The following is a 21,411-nucleotide window of genomic DNA, read 5'->3' as shown; positions in this document are numbered from 1 at the left end:
TTATTTCTTGCTAGAACCACTAGACTTCAAAGAATGTGGGAAGCGAGACTGAAGTCCTTACCTTAGCGCGATGTCATTCCCTCCAGCTTCCCCAGAGGAGTTGAATCCCTTTCCCGTCAATTATAATTCTTCAAATACTCCACTACCTCCGAACTTGGCCGCCACCTTTCCCCGCCATGCGGCTACGGAACCCCCGAGCTCGACCTCTCGCAGCTGTGTGACCTGCCGTCGCAGGAAAGTCCGCTGCAACAAGCGATCCCCGTGTTCGAACTGTACCAAAGCCGGCATCGACTGCACCTTTCCCCCTCCTGGCCGTGCCCCGCGGAAATCGAAACGTCCACCGGATGCGGAGTTGCTTTCGCGGTTACGTCGTTTGGAGGGTGTTATTGATCATCTTAGGGGCAATGGTGATACAGAGGGTGGATCGACCTCGACTCAGGCGCCGCCTTCTACGACTGGATCTTCGACCGTTCGGAGCGAGCCGACTGCGCCCACGTCTGTTTCGACTGAGCCACAAAACCAGGTTGACGGCGGACGTCACTGTCCGTTCGAAGCTTCGGATCCGAAGAAACTCGCTCCCAATAAGTTTGAGAATGAATTTGGGCGGTTAGTCATTGATGAAGGCCGGAGCCGATATGTCAGCAATCGGCTCTGGACTAGTCTTGGGGACGAGGTAGATATCGCTCATCTTCTTTTGCTACCTCGACGTACTTCATATTAACATGTTTTAGATAGAGGAGCTGCAGGATATCCTTGATCATTCGTCCTCGGGGGAAGATGATACACCTTCACCAGAGTCTTCTCAGTCGGCCTCCCATGACGGTTTCCTTTTTGGATTCTACTCGCTTTCAAAGTCTCTTCGAGAGTTTCACCCCCCAATGCCCAAGGTCTCCTTACTTTGGGAAACATACCAGGAAAATGTGGCTCCTTTAGTCACCATCGTACACCGACCGACTGCCAGAGACCTGTTTTCCCAAGCAGCACGGAACCCTGATGCCTTGGACAAAAATTCAGAGGCATTGGTATTTTCCATGTACCTTTGTAGCATTGTCAGCATGAAGCCCGATGACTGTTGGTTCCAGTTCGGGGAAGACCGAACTATTGCTGTCAAGCGGTACAGGTTTGCTACAGAGCAAGCGCTTGCAAAAGCCGGGTTCTTGAATACACAAAGCTTGGTCCTTCTGCAAGCGGCTGTCTTATTCTTAGTCTGTGTGCGACGAGAAGATGATAGCAAATTTGTGTGGTCTATGACATCGATTGTATTACGCCTTGCTCAGAGCTTAGGCTTACACCGAGATGGCAGCAATTTCGCTCTGAAACCGTATGAAACAGAGATGCGGCGCCGATTATGGTGGCATATTTCACTATTGGATGTCCGCTCATCTGAAGACCATGGGACCGACCCACTCATTCACGAGAGCATGTACGATACTCTACTGCCATTAAATCTCAATGACGACGACCTGTCGCCTGACATGGAAGAGCCCCCCAAGGAGCGAGAAGGCTTCACGGATGTCACATTCTGCCTCATTCGCTGTGAGATAACGAGCGCTTTACGGAGAGCAAATTACGTGTGCCCCGGAGCCCAGTTTCGTTCACCTAACAGTTTACCGCCCATAGATCGTGCTGGACGGATGATTCAAATTATCAGTGATCGATGTGAACAACGATATATCAAGCACTGTGATATGAACATTCCCCTGCAGTGGTGCACCGCCACAGTTGGGCGTCTCATCCTTGCTAAATTATGGCTGATCGTCCATCACCCAATGACCCGAAAAGAGCGTGGAAATGTGTCACAAGCAACGAGAGAGAGCTTGTTTCTGACTGCAATTGAGGTCCTTGAGTTTGGCCACTTGCTTGAAACTGATCTCAAGACCGCCAAATGGGGCTGGCTGTTCCGGACCAATATGCAATGGCATGGAATCGCATTTGTTCTGTCCGAGGTATGCGTACGACCAATTTGCCCTATTACCGATCGAGCTTGGAGCGCTGTCAGTTCGATCTACACGGAATGGGCCATGCAGGCCACACATAAGAAGGGCATGCTGTGGCGGCCGCTCGCCGCCTTGATGAAAAGAGCTGCTGCCACCCGGTCCAAGCACAAAGAAGAATTGATATCCAGTTTTGGACCATTCCCCACCGCAACAGAGCCTATTCAAAGCATCAATCATAATCATACTCTTCCGCGGATTCATATGCCAATAGGGATGCCAAATTCGCCCTCGATAGATCGGCCAGGCTCAACAGCATCTGATACAGACTATGACCCCAGCAATGGACCATTGGGTGCTCTTCGAAATATGTTCCCTGGCATAAACATCCTAGCTACTTCAAACGATATATTCGATGCTCCACCGGCCCAGAATAATATCTCGGCACCGAGCTTGCCCACAAGCCTTCCCTACAACACAACCATGATAAACCCATTCTTGAATGAGGCTCCCCTTCCTGACACCACTCAGCTCAACTGGGAGGAATGGGATCAAGTCATGCGTGATTTCCAGATGGATGTTGAAAATGACGATTCTCTGCCAACCAACGGTAATGTTGCCGAATGGTTTGCTTAGCCTCTTGATATATGGTAGTTCATTTCTCACCTGAGGCCTTTTCTATTAATGATGGGATGATTTATGGCGTTGGTTATTGATATCCCCTCCCGTCACTGTTATTATATTCCTCTTCTCTCTTACGCATTATATCGGCGACGTTGTGTTGTGGCAACACTGTACATCCAATATCTTACACAACCGTTAATCGAAAACGTAATCTCAATACCTCAGTCAATGAATTTACCATTAAATCATCGAAAAAATAGACTATTCGTTATCACTTGATTGTATACTTCCAAATCGGGATCTACTCCACCACGTGACTACGGTGATAACAAGCTCCAAGCTGGCATCAACCACCACTTTCCACTCCGCCATTGTCCTCCAACCCACCCTCCCTGCACCAATTTTGCAGTAAAATCTTCATCGGTGATATCTATAATCTATTCAACGACAACTCCACATAACCAAGTACTACCGATCCGTCTAATCCCAAAATCATGGCTCCCAAGCGCCACGCGGCCTCAACTACCTCCGCGGCATCCTCCACGCCCACGCCCACACCCGCACTCACAACACCGAAGCTCTCCTCAGGCCCAACAACCCTCAAGACCAATGCCTCAGCCGCTGAAATTGCTACCCATGTCTGGCAGCAGTATGCATCTACAACGCCGCAGCGGACACTCCTCCTAGATGCCTTCATGGCATTCCTGGTTCTTGTTGGTGGATTGCAGTTTGTGTACTGTGTTGTAGCTGGGAACTATGTAAGTGCAAATACCATTCCGTTTCTATTGCTTTTCTTCACCCTCTTTTCCCTTGTCTTGTCTATACGGCATGTGATTTGCAATTGGAAATTTATATACCAATAACTAACAACTGTTCCCTCCCATATAGCCCTTCAATGCCTTCCTCAGTGGCTTTAGTGCTGCTGTTGGTCAATTCGTCCTTACGGCAAGTCTGCGCATGCAAACTAGTGACAGCGGTACTGGTTCTGGATCAAAGCCGAGCTCTAAGGGGAAGAATGCGCGCTTTGTAGATGAGAGTGAAGAACAGGGGACGGGTATTTCACATGAAAGGTGAGTTCCTTTTTGTCTTTTGTGTTTTTTGTGGTGATCCAGCTTCACGATTGTTTTTCCAAGGCCACGATGGATGCATATGCTGATCTTTAATTCCAGGGCCTTCGCCGATTACATCTTCGGAAGCTTGATCCTACACTTTTTCTGTGTCAACTTTATCAACTGAGTTGTGCCCGGTGCTAAAAGCCTCTGTTCAATATGTACCATGCTGGCTCATTCTGTTTCCTGTCTGGGTTTAATTCGTTTTGATCCCCCGATGGGATGGGGAATGTCGTCTCTTAGATATCCTTCCATGTTGCACCTTTTTTAGCCGATCCTTGTTCTGGTTCTTCACGCTGGTCTTTGATCGAAGTGGAAAATTTTATTCATATTTGACCTATCTGCTTACACAAGGCTGACTTGTTGGATAAGCGTATGCTATTCATATGGCCCTACCTCGGAGAAAGCTGGGTGTAAAGAGCAGAGCGTACTCGGAAGGGAGCTGAATGATAACTCAATATCGGGTATCGATTGAACAAATTCCATGTAGATGGATGTAAAAGAAGAAACGAATATTAGACTAATTGTTATATTATAATGCAAACGATAAAGGGAGTATTAGAGAAAGTAAGTATATCACAAGTGATGACGACAAAGATCCTGCCTAGAAGTATATTTCGCAGAAGCAAGCTCCAAAAGCAAGCTGAATACAAGCTCTAAGAGCTTCTCTATTAGATACTACGTGATAACTTAGGATTACATAGGGAAATGAGTATACACTCAAAAAAATCAGAGAACTGTCTCTATTCTTTTATTGCTAGAACTGACTAGCAGCAACTTAGCTGGCTGGATTGTCATAATAGCACAATCCAAACTAGCTTAGTCGCATCGTTCCACGTCGTAAGATATTCGTAAATGTGATTCAAGATCAACACGTAAGACCGTAGGTCAATATATTTGGAAAATCCTAAAGGATTTCAGGCAGAGGAAAGAAGAGAGTGGACGTGAGGCGTACGGATCTTCAAGCACAGCACATCTATTGGGGTATTAGGGGACAGAAATTGTGACTTTCACTCCAAGACCAAGACTAGAATGCACGTCCTGGTCTCCGAGGCACCGTAGGCCTCTTGACCACACTGCTTCCGGGACGATTTCCACCTCCATCATGAGCGCCATCGATATTGGCTCCAGGTCGCGAGGAAGATGAAGATGAAGCAGTCAAACCGCCGACCCTGCGTCCTGGCTTGATGATAGCTTTACGCACGACGGACTTTCCGCCAACCTCGATTTCCGTTCTGCGGCGGGCTGGGTCGTTGCGTTCCTGCTCGCGCAATTTCTCGGCAGCAGCACGTTCACGGTCAGCTGCCATCTGCTCTTCGATTTCCATGCGCTTGTTGAACTCGATTTCTGTCACGCGGCGGTCGCGCTGCGAGTAGCCTTTTTCTTTAACGGAGTAGAATACGCCACCGAGTTCGGCGAGCCACTGAGAGAAACGAGTTAGTTGAGTACTAGATGACAAACAGGCATGAATGGGGGAGTGGTAACTTACATGAGGGTCAACGGCTGTCACTGTGGACATGTATTCCTTGGACGTCAGGATTAACTCGTGGTAGACGACGTACTCGGGCACTTGGCCGATACCGTAAAGGGCACTGGTGGGATGGAGCGCCATAGTCACGCTGGTGCGGAGGTTAATGAACTCGCCAATGCCCTTTAGTTTTGCGGCTTGATGGAAGAAGCCCGAACAGATGCACTTGCGGATCAAGTCCCAGTCTGTACCGCAGCTGACGAGGGGCATTTTTTGTTGGATCATTATGTCGTGAAGTTGGTCTCGGACTTCCTTGGCGCGGCGGAGCGTTTTGGAGTGCAAAAAGTGCTTGATGCACCAGGCATCTGAGTGACCGTTGGTTTTCCATTGAGTATAAACGTGGAGAAGGGTCAAGTGATCGGATTCTGGAACGAAGAATTTCTCGTGGGCTGAATCGGCTTCCTCCTGTCGTTCTTTGGGACGATAAAAGACATTTGCAACCGAAAGCATTGCGACGATGGTTAACATTTCTTCGCTGCACTCGTATACATCGGAGGCCATGATTATGAGCTTGGCAAGAGGGGGATCCATGGGGAATGGTGTCATGCGACGTCCTAGAGATGTAAGATCACCCAGGTTGTCCAGAGCACCCAGCGACCAGAGCTCGAAAAGAGAGGTAGAGATTGTCTCTTGTGGGGGAGGATCCATGAAGTCGAAGTCCAAAAGGTCCTTCACACCAAGGGATTTCAGTAACAGTATGGTATTGGCAAGACTGGTTCGCTGAATCTCAGGGATGGTTTGAATGTAAAGCTCGTTCTTGTAGGCTGTTTCCGTATATAGACGATAGGCCTTGCCCGGTCCAGTCCGCCCAGCACGTCCAGATCGCTGGTTTGCATTGGCTTGGGAAATCGGGGTGACCTGGAGAGAGTCCATACCCATGCGCGGGTTGTACACTTTCAGCTTTGAGTAACCTGCATCCACAACGAACATGATACCGTCGACCGTTAGACTTGTCTCAGCAATATTTGTAGCCACAATTACTTTGCGCACGCCCGGGGCGGCCTTCTCAAAGATCTTTGCCTGTTGCTCGGCCGGCATTTGACTGTAGATGGGTAGAACGCTGAGTTTCGGCGGATCATTCAGCTGCTTCAGCCTTTCTTCAACCAGCTCGCAGGTTGCCTCGATATCTTCTTGGCCAGTCATGAAGACAAGAATATCACCAGCGCCCTGAGACACATGAATGGCCAAGACCTGCTTGACCGCACTATCGACATAATCTTCACAGGGTGTGCGCGAGAAGTGAAGATCAACAGGGAAGGTTCTGCCGGGAATGACGAATTCTGCGGCACCGCCAAAGAAGCGCGAAAATCGTTCAGAGTTCATTGTTGCTGAGGTCACGATCAATTTCAGATCCCTGCGGCGGGTCAGGACTTTTTTAAGGAGACCCATCAAGACGTCAGTGTTCAAGGCTCTTTCGTGTGCCTCGTCCATAATGATACATGAGTATTTGTCGAGATCCTTTTGGGTGAGAGACTCTCGCAGCAATACACCATCCGTCATGTCTAGTACATAAATTAGCTATATGATCACACCAAAGCGGAAAGAAGAAACTCACATTTGATCAACGTGTCGTCACTCGTACAATCCTCGAAACGGATAGCGTATCCGACGAGTCCACCGAGCTCGACGTCCATCTCCTCGCTGACTCGCTTAGCGACACTCATAGCAGCTACACGGCGAGGCTGCGTGCATCCGATCATACCGAACTTAGAATAGCCATCCTCGTGTAGAAATTGAGTTAGCTGGGTGGTTTTCCCAGATCCGGTCTCTCCAACGACCACCACAACTTGGTTATCCCGAATGACTCTCATAAGATCCTCTCGCACGGCAAAGGCGGGCAGATACTCTCTCTGTTCGCGCATGGTCTTGCTATTGCTGAAAGCGCTAGAGCCACCGTCTTTCTTCATATGTCTGGCAAATTTGTTTCCTCCTCCTTTGTAGGTATCCTCGATGGGCACAGCGACAGCGCTGTCTCCTTCGTCCTCTTTGATGCCCATGAAGTTCCCCAGAGCTGTGCCGGCCATATTTGTCGCCTCCTGTGCTTGCTTTTGTCGTTCTCGCTGCTGCCGGCGCTCATTAACGACCCTGCTTCCTTTCCGACTGAATACCGCCATGTCACTTTGCGGATCTCGAACAGCGGAGATCGGCTCCAGTTGCTTCGTGAAGATCGTACGACCGTCGAGAAAAGGCGGCCTGAGATCGTGGACGAGTAAATGCACGCGAGTCGCTTCTTCATCTTCGGGCATGAAGTCGCCCTCATGGTCTCGTCGTTGCGCTACACCAGAAGTAAGCATTCGATTGGTTTCCCAATTGTCAATGTCCTTCCGTTTTGCGTCGCGCAGGCCTGCAGGGAGGTGTCCAAAGCCCTTGTGCCTTTTGGCCGGAGGGCCCATCTCGTTGCGAGACATGTCGTTCAGCCGGGCTGGTGAGCCAGGTTTCAGACTTGAGTTATTCGCAATGTACGACTCGGTGTGGTCTGCGTGAGGTTGACTTGAGAAAGTGATCCGCGGAGTCGAAGCTCTTTCCTATCTTCTTACCGCCCTTTATTGCCAGAGAAGAGTCACCGCCCTGGTAGTCACCTAGGCAATCTTCTGAAATGGCAATGTCATTAGCAGTGTTTAGCTTCTGATTCTCGAGGAGACAGCTTATTTGCAGCTTTGCTGACCCGAGGCAACCTTTTTTAGAGGACGGTGGAGTCGAGCTGATCGACTTGTCACTGCACTGCAATATTAGTCACGTGGTATATAACTTAGTTCATGAAGAGCATATAATTGGTAGTATAGAGTTAAACCAAGAATTCTGTTAATGATATTGGAGTTGTCTTGGGTATTTGAGCATACATATATGAGATTCTGAGCTAAAGTGCCTATGTAGGGTGTGAGGTGCATAAAGTTCCATAGTAGTGGCTTCCACCAACACTAAAAAGTAACCGCCCCGCATCGTCATCCCAATTTCTCAAGCTTCCTTGTGCCGACCACGCCATATCAAACAGCCATCATGTCTAGCCAGAAACAGATTGACCCTAAGAAGCAGCAAGGTATGGTTTTTCTATTGCCCCTGCAGACCTCAAGAGTTCACGAAAGCTGATGCGAACCCCCTCAATCTAGAGCTTCAGCACCAATACACCAACTTCAAAAATACCCTTCAGCAATTAGCGCAAAAGATCGGTGATATTGAGCAGGAAGCAGAAGAACACAAGTGAGTTACTTCCAGGGTTATGCGCTATTCCAGCATGGTCTCGCTGATATGAATCGGGGAGTTCACCACGAGCGAGCACAACCAGCGATGTCTCAACGGATATGTACAATGCTAACATCTATTTTTTTTTTAGACTTGTGATTGAAACCCTCGACCCTCTTGCCGCAGACCGCAAATGTTTTCGCCTGGTGAATGGCGTTTTAGTTGAGCGCACTGTCAAAGATGTGCTTCCTACACTCAAGACCAACTCGGACGGGTTGAGACAAGTGATTGAGGACATGCTCAAGCAGTACAAATCAAAGCAGGATGAGCTGGATACCTGGAAGGTAATCGCATCCCCTGTTTCATGGCTATTTCTAAGCCTGAAACCATATTCTGGAAACTTGATACGGAATACTAACTTTGGTCTCCCCCTTTGCAGAAGAAAAACAACATTCAGGTTGTGCAGCCTTAGTGGCATTCCTTTTCTTTGTATACTTTCAAGTTACATGTTCCTGAGTGTAGCTATCTGCGTGTGAGAGCAATAGGTTACCGGCGTTACTGGGAACGGCAAAAGACATAATGCATCGTCGGTGTGTGCTTCGAAGTCAAAATTGCAAGATTAGCTCCTTATCATAGTAAAAGAGATATACCCATAAGTTCCCAATCTTGAGTGTTTCGGCTGGGTTCCTCAAAGCTCAGTGATGGCAGATGACAGAGTCTTGGGTTTTGCAGGTATCAGCCCAGGACGACTTGAAGAAAGCCATAACTGATGGTTAACTAACACCATCTAGTCAATATTTCAAGGATTTAAATTTCATACACAGCTAGATATGCATGTACATCGATGTAGGCTTAAGATACTTATGGATGTTGGCCTTGATCCTGACTTGACAACAAATGACCGAGGCTGTATATCATAACACCTAGCTTCTAGATCTGTGATGACCAGTGTCATTATGCTGATAGGTCATGTTTTTTTGAGATTTGATTGATGCTCACCTTTTGTCTGCTTCAAGATAATCCTTTTTCAAGAAATTGATATGTTTACTTGTGCTTTGTCTCCAAAAGTTGACTCCTAACAAGTAAGTATTGAAGTTAGTGGGTTTGATCTGCCAGGGCGTCTAGTATGGGACCAAGACAAGTCTACAATTGTACATTCTAACTGAGTAAATTCAAGATTGCTTGTCTACTACATGTCTTGTTGTCAAGAACTTAGTGTTGATGTTATTCGTATTCAACCAATGTGCTAATAAAAAGCGTCTGAGAGCAAATTTCGGCGGGGCTGTTCCACCTCGCGGCATCAGATCAGCGCTTCTTCAATTCAACTTACCCAGCATATTCACTCGAAACATTCGAAACATTCGAGACATCCAACCTGATATATTGGTTGTTCACAAAAATTTCTGAACTTTTGTTCGAATCAGCTTTCAACCTTGGAACCTCCAAGGTTCCCTAACCATTACGTCATTGGGGAAGCTGGGAATCACCTCACACATTCAAGATGAACACCGGCAAAAGGATCCTCCGCGTAGGAATAATTGGGTAAGAAGCCTATTGCCAAAGTGCTGTACCATATTGATACTGATATTCCAACTAGATGTGGCGAAATCACCCAAGTTGCCCACATTCCAACTCTCGGGTTCCTCTCAGATTACTTCCAAGTCACCTACCTATGTGATGTCTCCGACAATGCGCTCGAGCACTGTGCCAAGAAGGTCATTGGATGTATCCCCAAGACGACTCGCAAGGCAGAGGAGCTCTGCGCCTCCCCGGACGTGGACATTGTGATGATTGCCAACAGCGACGCCTTCCACGTTCCCCACGCCGTACTAGGCCTGAAACATGACAAAGTCGTCTTCGTCGAGAAGCCCGTGGCCCTCTCTCTGCAAGACGCGGACCAGCTCATCGAGCTTGAGAAGCAAACTTCCGGAAAGGTCATGGTGGGATATATGCGGCGGTATGCGAGTGGCTTCATCGATGCCGTCAAGGAGATAGGAAGCTTTGATCAAGTGTGCTATGCACGGGTGCGAGATATTGTCGGCCCGAACTCGGACTTCGTTGGTCAGTCTGGTACGTTTCCTAAGGTTTTCTCTGATTACAGATCAGAGGACGTGAAGGAATTGTCGACGAGGACGGACGAGTTCCTTGAACAGGCTTTGACGGCGGAATTGGGGATTCCAGTTACGCCTGATACTGCTGCTCAGTGGAGGCACTTGGGAAGTCTTGGCTCGCATGATCTTAGTGCAATGAGAGAGGCTCTTGGTATGCCGACGGCTGTGCTTGGTGCTTCTCTATGCTCTGCGAAGGGACCCCCATTCTGGAGGTAAGTTGCAAATTTTATATCTACAGCTCCGGGAAACATGCTAATTCTTTTCCCTCTCCAGTGCCCTCTTCCAATATCCCTCTTTTGCTGTGTCTTATGAGTCCGGAATTGATGATGTCCCCCGTTTCGATGCGTCGATTGAGGTCTTTGGTGGACATAAGACTGTCAAGGTCTGCTTTGATTCGCCTTACGTCAAGGGGTTGCCTACCACTATGCACATTCGCGAGAAGCTGGAAGATGGCTCATTTCGTGAGTCTGTGGTTCGGAAGACGTACGAAGATGCTTATACATTGGAAATGAAGGAGCTTTATGCATTTGCTGTTGATGGTAAGCCCGCTAAAACCACTTCGAAGGATGCTAGGAAAGATCTGGAGATCTTCGGTATGATTATGAAGGCAGGTCTGGAAGGACAAGCTAGACTTAATGGTATTGTTCAATACTAGTGTCTCTTTGGTGTGCTCATGCTATATACATAATTTTGGAAGCATTGTCTGGAAGTATCAAAGTGAATAGGTTCTGAGAAAATATCGCCCGTAAGCGATCCGGCAGCTTGAGATCAAATAGCACTCAAGCTGGAAAATGGACGAGGACCCAAAGTGATAGTGCACCAAATGTCAGCCCATTCATACACACAGAGAAGTGCCATTTCTCATATGAAGTGAAGATAGAACACTCAGTCCAACAGTATTTACGCGTTATATCCATCACGATCATCAGTAATATCATCTGTTCAGCTAAGCCAGGAATTCGCTAAGCTCTGTAACTAGTTATGTACTCATACGGAGTGCATAATCCGTAGTAGTACTCCGTAGTTATACAACATTTGATGTATCCATTCTCATATTTGTGTACGCAGATCACAGGGGTGTTGTCCAGAGGTAATTAATGGCCAAGAACGAGAAGCTTTCGCAACCCGATGGGGCTGCCAGCCTCGCCATTTTTGGGAATAGCTTGGGCGCAACTCAAGTAGGTCGAAATGCCTCGGTACAACATACACTCAAGACGCTGCTTTGAGTTTTGGACCTGATTAGCTTTTATGACATACATGCCAGTCTTCAAAAGAGCCTTATAGATAAATACCCCTTCACAATTAGAGCGAACAGGGGATACGGTGTACGGAGTATGATACTACCGCTTATGAATCTAATTCCTTTTCTGGGAATTAGTATTGGGCAAATATCTCAAATCCTAAATCAAGTGCCGGCAGCCAAGAGCTGAGCTGGCATAAAGTCCGTGCGTAAAATGCTGCCCTATTGATCCAGTCAGTACATAGTACAATTGTATATGAAGGCCTCTTGTTTAAGTTCCCGAGGAAGATGTCAGCCCAGAGATCAATAATGGTAGAGATCAGCAACCGGAAGGAAGTGAAGCCGATATACTCCGTATGTTGTACGAGCCTCGTAGATCTTCAGGGGTTCGAGTTAGGGCACATCTAGTGTTGTGGCGCACCAATAGTAGGTGATAGGACCCACTCCGTATGTATATTCTTCTTTCTTTCCTATCTGTTTTGCTAGGCCGTATGTTGTATTCCGTACTCCGTATAATGAATGCATTGCTGTCCGATCCCTAGTAGCATTCATTGGCTAGATCTAAAACCGTTGGAAAATACTTGGATAAAAGGGGGTCGGTGTGAGAGATCTACAGATATTTTTGCTCGATCGCTTGAACTCGTTTGTTTCCTTTCCCATTCTTGAATTGAAGCCAGAGGTTAAGATAGGTGTTCTGTTTAGGGAATATGTTCATCTGGTTTATTGTTCATCTTGATGTGCCTGGTTTATAGACTGATCGGGTATGTGGCTTAGACATTCATTGAGGCTCTGCGTATCAGAGATAGCCAGAGATAGACGAAGACCTCCACCAGAATAACAGCTACCGTCCAGGTTTGCTCCGTTAGGACGGGAGAGATGTTGTTCCAAGTGGGTATTGCTGAATCCTTGAATAATTCTTTTGGTTAATGTTGGATTGCTGCGATAGATGTGGAGTGTCTCTTGGTCATCTGGTCAAGAAGAGCACATGGAGCACGGGCTTGCCTACGACGCTGTGGCTCACCGTAATGTATCGCAAATATGTACATCGTGGGCCGAAGGAATAACAGTAGTATCCAGGCCACCAAAGCGATATCCTAAGAAAAGATGAAGACATCCTTGCATTAACGGAGAACACGATATATCAAATGCAATAATGCAACTCCCAAGGAGGAATATGACCTTGTGATACGATTTCCAAGATTTGGCCCATTTTTTACATAATCGCCTTCTCCGCACCCACGTGAGTCTCCACCGGAGACCCCGATCCCGCAGTTTCCTCAACTTCCCGACTTTTTTGTTTCTTGATTTAGTTGTTTGTCGCATTATCCTCGGCAACCATTTCGAAGTTCGCCCATGATGCCTTGAAGTGACTGGTGTTGGTGACTCGAATAATGCAGAATCGTGGCCGATTTGGAAGAATGATGCCAATGGTACTCCTGTCATGTCCTCCGTCAACGATAACGCCCCCTCGCCGCTCCCGGTAGATGGGGTGAGCAAGCGCAAACAAGGTAAGCAATGCCCCTTATCTGCTTAATCGTTATGTATCTTGATATGCGGGCTTTGTTCTTTGTTCTCGGCGATCGGTTATTTTTGCGCGATCAGACTTGCTGACCGGTGACTCAAAAAACTCTTAGGCTCCGCAGCTTGTGTCCACTGTCACCGGCGCAAAGTTCGCTGCGATGCCCGTACCGTCGGAACACCCTGTACCAACTGTCGCGCCTCTGGAAAGGCTGACTGTCGCATACACGAAAAGAAAAAGCGTCTTGCTGTACGCTCAATCCTAGATCCTGTTCCGATCCGATCTCGGCCTCTACCCACCTCCGATCCTACTTCAAACCCGACCCTTGCAGCGGGGACACCACTACCACCAAGTTTTCCAACTGCATTTCAGAGCGGCCATGCCACACCAATATCTGGGGGCCTTCCGCAACATGGATTTCAGCAAGGCACGGGATCGGAGGCATTTGGCCGCCCCGATATGGCGCATGCCCGCGAGGCACACACGGAGATGGAGCAACATCTCGTTAAATTGATAGACGAGGAGGAATCCGGCAGGAGAGAGATACAAAGAGGCGTGCGCGCCTTCTATGTCGGACACGAACATTCGAACATGTCATTCTTGTTTCGACAACAACGAGAACAAGATGACGATGTATACCATTTTGCGAGCAACGAGATCCCACGGCGTCAAATGAAGACCGGTCATGATCAGCTTCTTATGGATGCTCTAACACTTCCAGAACCGGCTCTCGCAGATGAATTGGTCCAGGCTTATTTCACATATGTCAATCCGGGGTACCCTATCATTGACGAAGATTTATTCATGACGCAATACCGGAACCGGGATCCCGCAGATCCTCCGCCAGTCCTACTTCTTCAAGCGATTTTGCTAGTTGGGGCGCATGTTTCTCGTGCTAAAGTAGAGCGAGACGCTCTCAAAGAAATTTTCTTCCGTCGGACCAAGTATCTGTTTGACAATCGCATCGAACGAAATCGCGACATTCTTGTTCAAGCGGCCCTTCTTTTGACGTGGCATTCGGACAGCGCAGATGATGATGTTGCTGCAGATGCTCACTTTTGGGTTGGGGCCGCTGCCCGTATCGCCACGGGGCTTGGAATGCACCGTAATCCCGTTTCCAGTAGATTTGTGACTCGCGATCGGCGAATGTGGCGGAGGGTTTGGTTCATTCTGGTCCAATTTGATGTGTTGATTTCCCTGTCATATGGCCGACCTCAGGCGATGTAAGTCGTTCCAAACGGCCAAATTGCAGCGAATACTAATCAACTTTCAATTTAGCAATCTAGACGATTCTGATGTGTCTCCTTTGACGCTCGCTGATTTTGAGAATTGCGGTCCTCTTGTACAAGCAGACTACGTGATCCATTTTACCGAACTGTGTACGATGATCTCGTATCTCATTCGCGATCGATTTGGACTTCGGGCAAGTGAAGAACGGCGAAAGGCCGTTCTTCAAGAAGCTGATGGGTCATTGGCAACCTGGTCTCTGAAACTTCCTGATAATCTTCGGCTTCGCGCATCTGATATGGATCCTTGGTCCGCTATGCTCCATTTGACCTACAACAACTTCCTCATTCTGTTGCATCGGCCTCATCCCAGAGCCTCGGCCTATTCTGATGACTATGGCCCTCACGATGCAGAAATTTGCAGTGCAGCCGCAGGGGTTATAGCCTCAATATTTGAAGAGCTCAGGATGCACGAGCGCTTGAAGTTCCTTTGGTACACTGGCGTCCATACCCTCTTCACGGCCATGATTCAAGTCCGGGTTGAGCTCCGCTTCTCCAATCCAGTTCTTGCCATCAATGCCTTACGCCGCTTCGATTCTGCCTCTTACTCGCTGCGCGAATTAGCTCAATACTGGGTTCATGCTGGTACAATCCTGCGACTCTTCGAGGACTCCAAACGTCTGCAAGAGGATCTTCGGATGGCAACCACAGAACGACCCAAGCCGTTCAACGACACTCATAATGCGCACAAGATGCCCATTACCTCTCCTGTTCCATCAATTACCATGCAAACCCCCGGGCCACTCTCTTTCGGGGTGCCCACCCCCGAATCTACCCCTCTCCAACAAACGACTCTCTCACCACAACCCAACCCTCAATTTAATAATTGGATTGCCCCTCTCCGGCTTAATGTTGGCCCGCTGGAAAGGAACGATCCTTTTTCAGCCAGCATGCAAGTGGATTCCATCGAGCCAGCTCGCGACTATCCGGACTGGCGACAGCTGTTCGCCTTCGGTGATGTAGACCTACCTCCCCCTGTGGGCGTTGAAGGTTTGCCCGAGCTTGAAGATGAATGGCGGCAGATCTACTGGCAGGATGCCCCGATGGCAGATCTTATTCACGATGGAGGATGGCTGCATAATTAGCTTTTTCCCGCTACCTCTGGTTGATGACTATATATATAGAGCTGTCATCTTCTCCATCGCCTACTCTTCGGATACCTTTTCTAATTTGACGACGAGACGAGCCATGCCAGGGCACGCAGCTACACGATACATCTTAGAGACCATGTCAGGCCACAGACATGTACAGGCCCAGCCTACGATACCATGTCACAAACAATCACATACAATGATAGAGATATACCACGTCATATAACTGCAAATAGTGATGTTGGGTCAAATCAGTTGGGGCCTTTTTATGTCTCAATGAATTACCTAGGCAATATCCATGGATATACGTACAAGAGCGATCCAGTCGCGCCATATATGCGTGTTCGCTAATTGCACCGCTTAGAAAAACCGCGAGGGGAAAGTGCAACAAGTCAGAAATTCAACCCATGCTCAACCCATGCAGGAATAGGAAAATGAAACGCAAGACCTAGCCAAACACAAACCGCCGCCAGTTATCTGCAAGCACCTGTACACCATGCCGCAACTCCCATCCACGTAGCTGACAAACCTGTCGGGCCACATCCTCAAGCAACTCATCCATCTGCGCGCCTGCAACATGGAGATCACTTTCGATAAGAATGCGATCCTCAGGCAAAGCCTTGATAACATCACCAACCTTCTTCTCAGCAGCACCGGAGAAATTGATAAGTTTCGAGAAAGAGAAATAAACATCCGACGGATTCGACTGATGCAGGAACTGGCGAATGGGCTCAACCGAACCGGTGTACGAGTGCATGCAGATGCGAGGCGGAAACGGCCGATACGATTTCCCTTTGGGAATAGATGCTTTAGTCGACACACATCCTTCCAACGTCTTATCTCCGTCATTGTCATCATCATCGTCGTCAGACACGGCGCCTTCTGCATCCCGCTGCTTGTCCCTCTTCCGTCGCGACAGCATAACCCGTTCATGTCCTGCCCAGAGCTCCTTAAGCACTTCAAAGACTCCGCCATGGGCTTGCACGCTGTGCAGCGAGACGGCACGGTTCATTTCTCCCGCTAGCTGTAGCTGCGCTTTCAGTACAGTGCGCTGGTGTTCCGGCTTGACGCGGTAGTTTGAGAGACGCCGGCCTTCTCGTGAGCCGGGGGTAAGCTGGTCATCTCTGTTATCGATGTCGGTTGGAGTCCATGGGCTCGGAAGTCGGAATGACCTGTCCAGGCCGACTTCGCCGACTAGCGCATTGGGGAACTGTTGGAGGCGGTTCCGAGTTTCAGATATTAGTTCTGAGAGGGGCTTAGGAACAGGAAGTAAATCAACAAATGGTTGGTCATCGGCTGGGGATGGTGCTAGCACGGCGGCATAGTGCGTGGACTTGTGCTCGGCTGGGTTTTGTGCAGCTGTTGGTTGTGTAGTGTCGTCTAAAATCTGGTGCGAGAACCACGGATGCCATCCGAAACAGGGAACTACGCGGTCTGCCATTGATTGGCTTGTCTTGGCTGACAGTGACACGGCTGTTTGTTGTACGAGATCTTGATCTTCCCCGCGCGTGGCCATGATTGTCAGTGTTGTCGCTTTCATTTGCGGGATGTCGGCCACTGAGGCCAATGTGTCGGTGGGGTGACAGTGGGCATCGTAAACGCCAATGTCCCAAGGGAACGGCTCATCCTCTGGCATGTCTCGGGCTATTCAATGGAAACCAGAACAAGGCCTCCAAAGCTAGATTCTAAGTTTCTGATATACAACAAGGTTGAAGTTAGCGAAATGATGTAATTGGCGTTTGTGCTGCCTGGGGCATCCATCACATGCTTTCTCCGCAATTTGTTGTTTATGCTATGACTGTGGTCTTAAATACCGAATGTCGTATAATCATGGGCTTTTGGTCTTTTCCCCACTTCCTGGAGATATAGATTGACTCCTCGATGTGGCCCTCTCTATCAACATTGCTTGCGCTGCCTGTCCTGGCCATCATCTCTATCCCACTCATTTTCTCAGCATGGGTTACAATATCCGCTGCGCTCTTTGCATTGATACTCAGACTATCAGTAGTCTGTATTGAGCTATTCTACGAATTGTTCATGCATTTCTTTTCAGTGCCAACCTCACCTACCTCATCATTATTGACATTTGCGGCATCAGAACCTACTACTCCAGCTAGTAGTAGATCAAGAAGGAACTCCAGCCAAATGACGACACATCCACGAAAGATAAATGACCCTCTTACTTCTTGGTCCATTGGTAGCAGTTTAGATGACCCAGAAAACCGCAAAAGGAACTCTTATGCACGGAGCATGATCGAGGCCCACAACTTGTCTACCCCAACGCCCATCTGCGGCCTGCCTGTAAGCGGCGATGAAAGGCGAGACTTCGAAGGCGTCGGTGGATGGCGCTCATACCCTGCATCCAAAACACGCAGCTCGCATACTCTGCACGGGAAAGCGACAAGCTCGGCCTCGTCCTCTTCGATACATAGCACCGGTGACATCAATCTAGACGCAGACATTGATGCAGACGAACGAGCCTGGCTATCTCTAAATAACCGTCTCGAGCTCCCCTCGCAACTCGTCATGTTATGTACAAGTGTCCACGCCGAAAGCACCCTAAACAGCCCCGAAAGCACCGACTGGCGTAATGGCCGAAGCAATCTCCAATCGCCGACGGGAGCAAGGGCCTCGCAGGGCATCTACCCCGATCAGCAACAAGACGGGTCAAGACACCACCGCCGTTCGCTCACTACTTCATCGCTAACGACCTCTGACCGTCGCACGGGCATGGGACTCTCCCTAGCGCTGTCAAACAGGCCTGATACCGCCGCTGTTAATTCGAGGGAGTACAGCCAGTCGATGATGTCACCAACAGCGCGACTCAATGCTCCGTTTATGACGCCCCAGCCATACCTGCGGCTGGATTCAAACTCGTATTCTCAGTCGGGGGCTCTCCCGCGCGCCTTCCCTGCCAGCGATGCACCATTCACGAGCTCATATCTCTCCACCTCTGGGGATGGGCTGGGTCACAGCTTCGGGAGCAATAGTAGTGGCGGGAGCTTTGGCGGGGGTGGGTACTTTTCTTTGAGGCGCCCTGGGTCCTCTAGCAGCCATATTCTCTCCGGCAGGGTTAGTCCCAATGCTAGTGGGTATACTACTCCCGGGATTGGTCTGTCGACGGAAGAGCGTGATGCTCCATCGGTGGGGCTAGCACGCTTGATGGCACATTATCCCACTAGCCCTAGGCATCGGAGACAAAGTACCCCTGGACTGAATTCGAGAGGGCTGACTGCTGGTGATCGAGCTGAATGAAGTGTGTTTTCTTTTGGGGGGGGGAGGCGCAAAGAGCACAAATGAAAAATGCATGAAAGCTGTTTCTCCGACTGGAGCATTCATGGCAAGTGTCATTTATTCTGTCCAAGTCTATCTAGTCAATATGCACCGTACAGAATTATAGCCACGGAAAAGAGGGAGATAGGCACATAACACGAGGGGCAAAAGAGAGATTAAATACCACAATAAACGAGGGACGAAGGTTAACATCACACTCCAGCTCTAAATTTAATAGGTCGTTGTTCACGACAAAGGGAAAGAAGCCTTATCCACGTCATTACTGACGACTTCTCTCCCTCTGGTTGACCTCTTCCATCTCGGTGAGCACAATATCATTGAACTCCTCCCAGCCATCGAGATACAAATGGTGGCCAGCTTTATTCACAACGACCACCTTAGAGGAACCTTCGTCGGTACGCTTCTCCTCTGGGGTGGCATTTTCTAGGGCTTTCCGCTTTTCTTTTTCCAATATAGCTGCTGCTGCACGACCACCTGAGACATCCATCCAGTCGTGGTCGCCATACATGAACACCACAGGGAGACCCTTCTCGCGCCGAGCAGGTGCCGAAGAGTCGGACGAAGGAGTGGCGGTAGAGGCGGTCGTATTCTCAGAGGGCGCTGACGAAGTGGTGGCGGCGGCGGCTGGATGAGCAAGGGGGCTTGTGTTTTGGATCAGTTGTCTCCCGAGGCCGTGAACACGGTGGATCAGAGGACTACGAGCGAAAGCACCGGGGGCAAGAATGTATGCTAGCGCATACTCGCCGCTACCACGAAGACTGAAGATCGAGTACGAGTAGTCGTGGAGTGCCTTAGCTTCCTCGGCTGGTAGGTGGGAGAAACGACGAGAGGTCCATCCGGACACGAGACGTGGGCCTAGAGGACCAGCCCACCGCACCAGACTGAAGGGCGAGATATTGGCATCCCATAAATACGCGAACCACTTAGGGAGATTCCGTCGTGGAGCTGGAGGTGGTGCGGAATCAGCCGGGAGTGGTTGGCGCCCAGTGATAAAGCTACCGTCGGTTGTCTTCGGTGCTGTTTCCGAAATGGACGAAGTTATATCTCGCTCGTCTTGAGTAAGCTCGTTGGACAATGTCGATGCCCGAGGCTCGGCCACATCTGCAGTGACAGCGTATGGGTCCTCTGGGATGCCAACTGGAGATGCCAGGATAAGCTTGTTTAGATGCCCGGGGTATTTCAGCGCGTAGGCAACCGCCATGTACCCGCCGAGACTGTGTCCAAGCAAGGTAAAGCGATCGATCTTTCGTTTGATGCGCCATTCCTCCAAGGCATCTACAAACCAAGCCTCAGCCTCCCTGATAGCGTCTTCTCTTTCCTTTGCCTTGATTTTGAATGAGGGTCGAGTACTCCGGCCCATGCCTAGCATGTCCAAGGCGTGGAGTTGCCAGCCCTTCAACCGACTCAGTGGTTCGAAGTTTTTATAGAAGAAACCGAGTCCGGCGCCATAGCCGTGGAGCATGACCAAATGTTGGTCTGCTTCCTCGCCAACCCTCTCCACCGAGAACTCATTGAGCGCACGGTCTTTCCCGCTCAGTTCTACCATGCTAGAGCGCCAGCGGCGAGGGCCATAAGGGTCATCAAGGGAGTTAGTGGTGACTTCATCCAGTTGATTAGGGTCTGCGCTCTCGAGACTGGTCGGGATAGTGCCATCCGGAAGCTCTGCCGTTTTTCCAGTCTGGAGGTGGGTGGGGGGCTGGTGGTGCAAGTAAGGCAGATAAGAGAGGACTTTGTGTTCGGCAGTAGCTGCAGGTATACGAGCCCACTATGTAAATCAAATCATCAGCAGACATGCGGTAATGGAAGGCTTTTGAATTGTTAGCTTACCCATTGACTAAAGCCTTCTCGATATCCCAACGGGAAAAATGCACGCGCCGCTGCCGCGCCAGCAGCAGCCTGAGCCGCATATGGCGTTCCCGGAGTTCTCTCGATATTGCTTTCACCTAAGTGTTGATCGCGCCCATGGACGTTCTCATGGGACGAGTTGAGTGATTCTGACGCCATTGAAGACAGTCTGTGCCCCCGTGGGAGGGTGGCGAAGACGGCTGAGCAAGGTTTGGCCTGGTGTTGAGTGGCTGAAAAGAGAGAAGCAAGTCGCGAAGTTGTGCCTGCGATTCGCAAATTGGGAAGACAGATAGTTTCTGCTAGCAAAAGTTGAACGGTGGCGCTCATGGACGTATAAGCAGGGAACGCGGAGACAATTCGGTCACTCCGCTTAACCCCGGTAGGTCTGACATGCGAAACTCCGGGCAAAAGAGGTAATATCCGAAGGAAGAGAGTCGATGAAAAGACAAATATGGTGGAAACCCCTTAAGTTAATGGCAATGGGCAATATTTGTGTAGGTATAAAAGTGAAGTCAACTAACTGGGCAGATGATGTCGATCCAACTTGGCTTTCACCCTCCCGCCTTTCTCTCTCCTCTTCACATGCAATGACACTAATGACACTCGCCCTGGGCCGGATCGGCCAAGTTTTGATTTGACTTTAACCAACG

At 49.2% G+C, this 21,411-nt stretch overlaps 9 protein-coding genes across 9 annotated transcripts; 6 read left to right on the top strand and 3 right to left on the bottom strand.

Annotated features, from left to right (window-relative positions):
* Nucleotides 1-70: 70 nt before the first annotated feature.
* LCP9604111_6253 (putative C6 transcription factor) lies at nucleotides 71-2,570 on the top strand (the record flags this gene model as incomplete). The annotated part of the gene is made up of 3 exons (XM_039074154.1): nucleotides 71-673; nucleotides 732-1,536; nucleotides 1,621-2,570. The coding sequence occupies 3 exons, from the start codon at nucleotides 71-73 to the stop codon at nucleotides 2,568-2,570; spliced, it is 2,358 nt and encodes a 785-aa protein (XP_038927779.1).
* A 482-nt stretch (nucleotides 2,571-3,052) lies between these two features.
* On the top strand, nucleotides 3,053-3,794 carry LCP9604111_6252 (putative oligosaccharyl transferase subunit Dad1; the record flags this gene model as incomplete). Its single annotated transcript, XM_039074153.1, has 3 exons — nucleotides 3,053-3,316; nucleotides 3,447-3,628; nucleotides 3,728-3,794. 3 exons carry the CDS (start codon nucleotides 3,053-3,055, stop codon nucleotides 3,792-3,794), a joined length of 513 nt encoding a protein of 170 aa, XP_038927778.1.
* A 900-nt stretch (nucleotides 3,795-4,694) lies between these two features.
* Nucleotides 4,695-7,603, bottom strand: LCP9604111_6251 (putative mRNA splicing factor RNA helicase (Prp16); the record flags this gene model as incomplete). Its single annotated transcript, XM_039074152.1, has 3 exons — nucleotides 4,695-5,090; nucleotides 5,157-6,697; nucleotides 6,751-7,603. The coding sequence occupies 3 exons, from the start codon at nucleotides 7,601-7,603 to the stop codon at nucleotides 4,695-4,697; spliced, it is 2,790 nt and encodes a 929-aa protein (XP_038927777.1).
* A 589-nt stretch (nucleotides 7,604-8,192) lies between these two features.
* Nucleotides 8,193-8,847, top strand: LCP9604111_6250 (putative prefoldin subunit 2; the record flags this gene model as incomplete). The annotated part of the gene is made up of 4 exons (XM_039074151.1): nucleotides 8,193-8,232; nucleotides 8,303-8,393; nucleotides 8,527-8,719; nucleotides 8,815-8,847. The coding sequence occupies 4 exons, from the start codon at nucleotides 8,193-8,195 to the stop codon at nucleotides 8,845-8,847; spliced, it is 357 nt and encodes a 118-aa protein (XP_038927776.1).
* Nucleotides 8,848-9,876: 1,029 nt separating this feature from the next.
* On the top strand, nucleotides 9,877-11,141 carry LCP9604111_6249 (Gfo/Idh/MocA family protein; the record flags this gene model as incomplete). Its single annotated transcript, XM_039074149.1, has 3 exons — nucleotides 9,877-9,917; nucleotides 9,973-10,698; nucleotides 10,760-11,141. The coding sequence occupies 3 exons, from the start codon at nucleotides 9,877-9,879 to the stop codon at nucleotides 11,139-11,141; spliced, it is 1,149 nt and encodes a 382-aa protein (XP_038927775.1).
* A 2,026-nt stretch (nucleotides 11,142-13,167) lies between these two features.
* Nucleotides 13,168-15,616, top strand: LCP9604111_6248 (transcriptional regulator family TF; the record flags this gene model as incomplete). Its single annotated transcript, XM_039074148.1, has 3 exons — nucleotides 13,168-13,234; nucleotides 13,361-14,468; nucleotides 14,524-15,616. 3 exons carry the CDS (start codon nucleotides 13,168-13,170, stop codon nucleotides 15,614-15,616), a joined length of 2,268 nt encoding a protein of 755 aa, XP_038927774.1.
* A 454-nt stretch (nucleotides 15,617-16,070) lies between these two features.
* LCP9604111_6247 (TatD family hydrolase) lies at nucleotides 16,071-17,258 on the bottom strand (the record flags this gene model as incomplete). Its single annotated transcript, XM_039074147.1, has 1 exon — nucleotides 16,071-17,258. The coding sequence occupies one exon, from the start codon at nucleotides 17,256-17,258 to the stop codon at nucleotides 16,071-16,073; it is 1,188 nt and encodes a 395-aa protein (XP_038927773.1).
* Nucleotides 17,259-17,872: 614 nt separating this feature from the next.
* Nucleotides 17,873-18,877, top strand: LCP9604111_6246 (uncharacterized protein; the record flags this gene model as incomplete). The annotated part of the gene is made up of 1 exon (XM_039074146.1): nucleotides 17,873-18,877. One exon carries the CDS (start codon nucleotides 17,873-17,875, stop codon nucleotides 18,875-18,877), a length of 1,005 nt encoding a protein of 334 aa, XP_038927772.1.
* Nucleotides 18,878-19,175: 298 nt separating this feature from the next.
* On the bottom strand, nucleotides 19,176-21,088 carry LCP9604111_6245 (putative alpha/beta hydrolase; the record flags this gene model as incomplete). The annotated part of the gene is made up of 2 exons (XM_039074145.1): nucleotides 19,176-20,681; nucleotides 20,744-21,088. The coding sequence occupies 2 exons, from the start codon at nucleotides 21,086-21,088 to the stop codon at nucleotides 19,176-19,178; spliced, it is 1,851 nt and encodes a 616-aa protein (XP_038927771.1).
* Nucleotides 21,089-21,411: the final 323 nt, after the last annotated feature.

The sequence above is a fragment of the Penicillium roqueforti genome (assembly GCF_015533775.1).
Source record: "Penicillium roqueforti strain LCP96 04111 chromosome Unknown scaffold_16, whole genome shotgun sequence".
Classification (NCBI taxonomy): domain Eukaryota; kingdom Fungi; phylum Ascomycota; class Eurotiomycetes; order Eurotiales; family Aspergillaceae; genus Penicillium; species Penicillium roqueforti.
The sequence above is the reverse complement of the archived record's forward strand: the minus strand, read 5'-3'. Positions and strand labels throughout refer to the sequence as shown.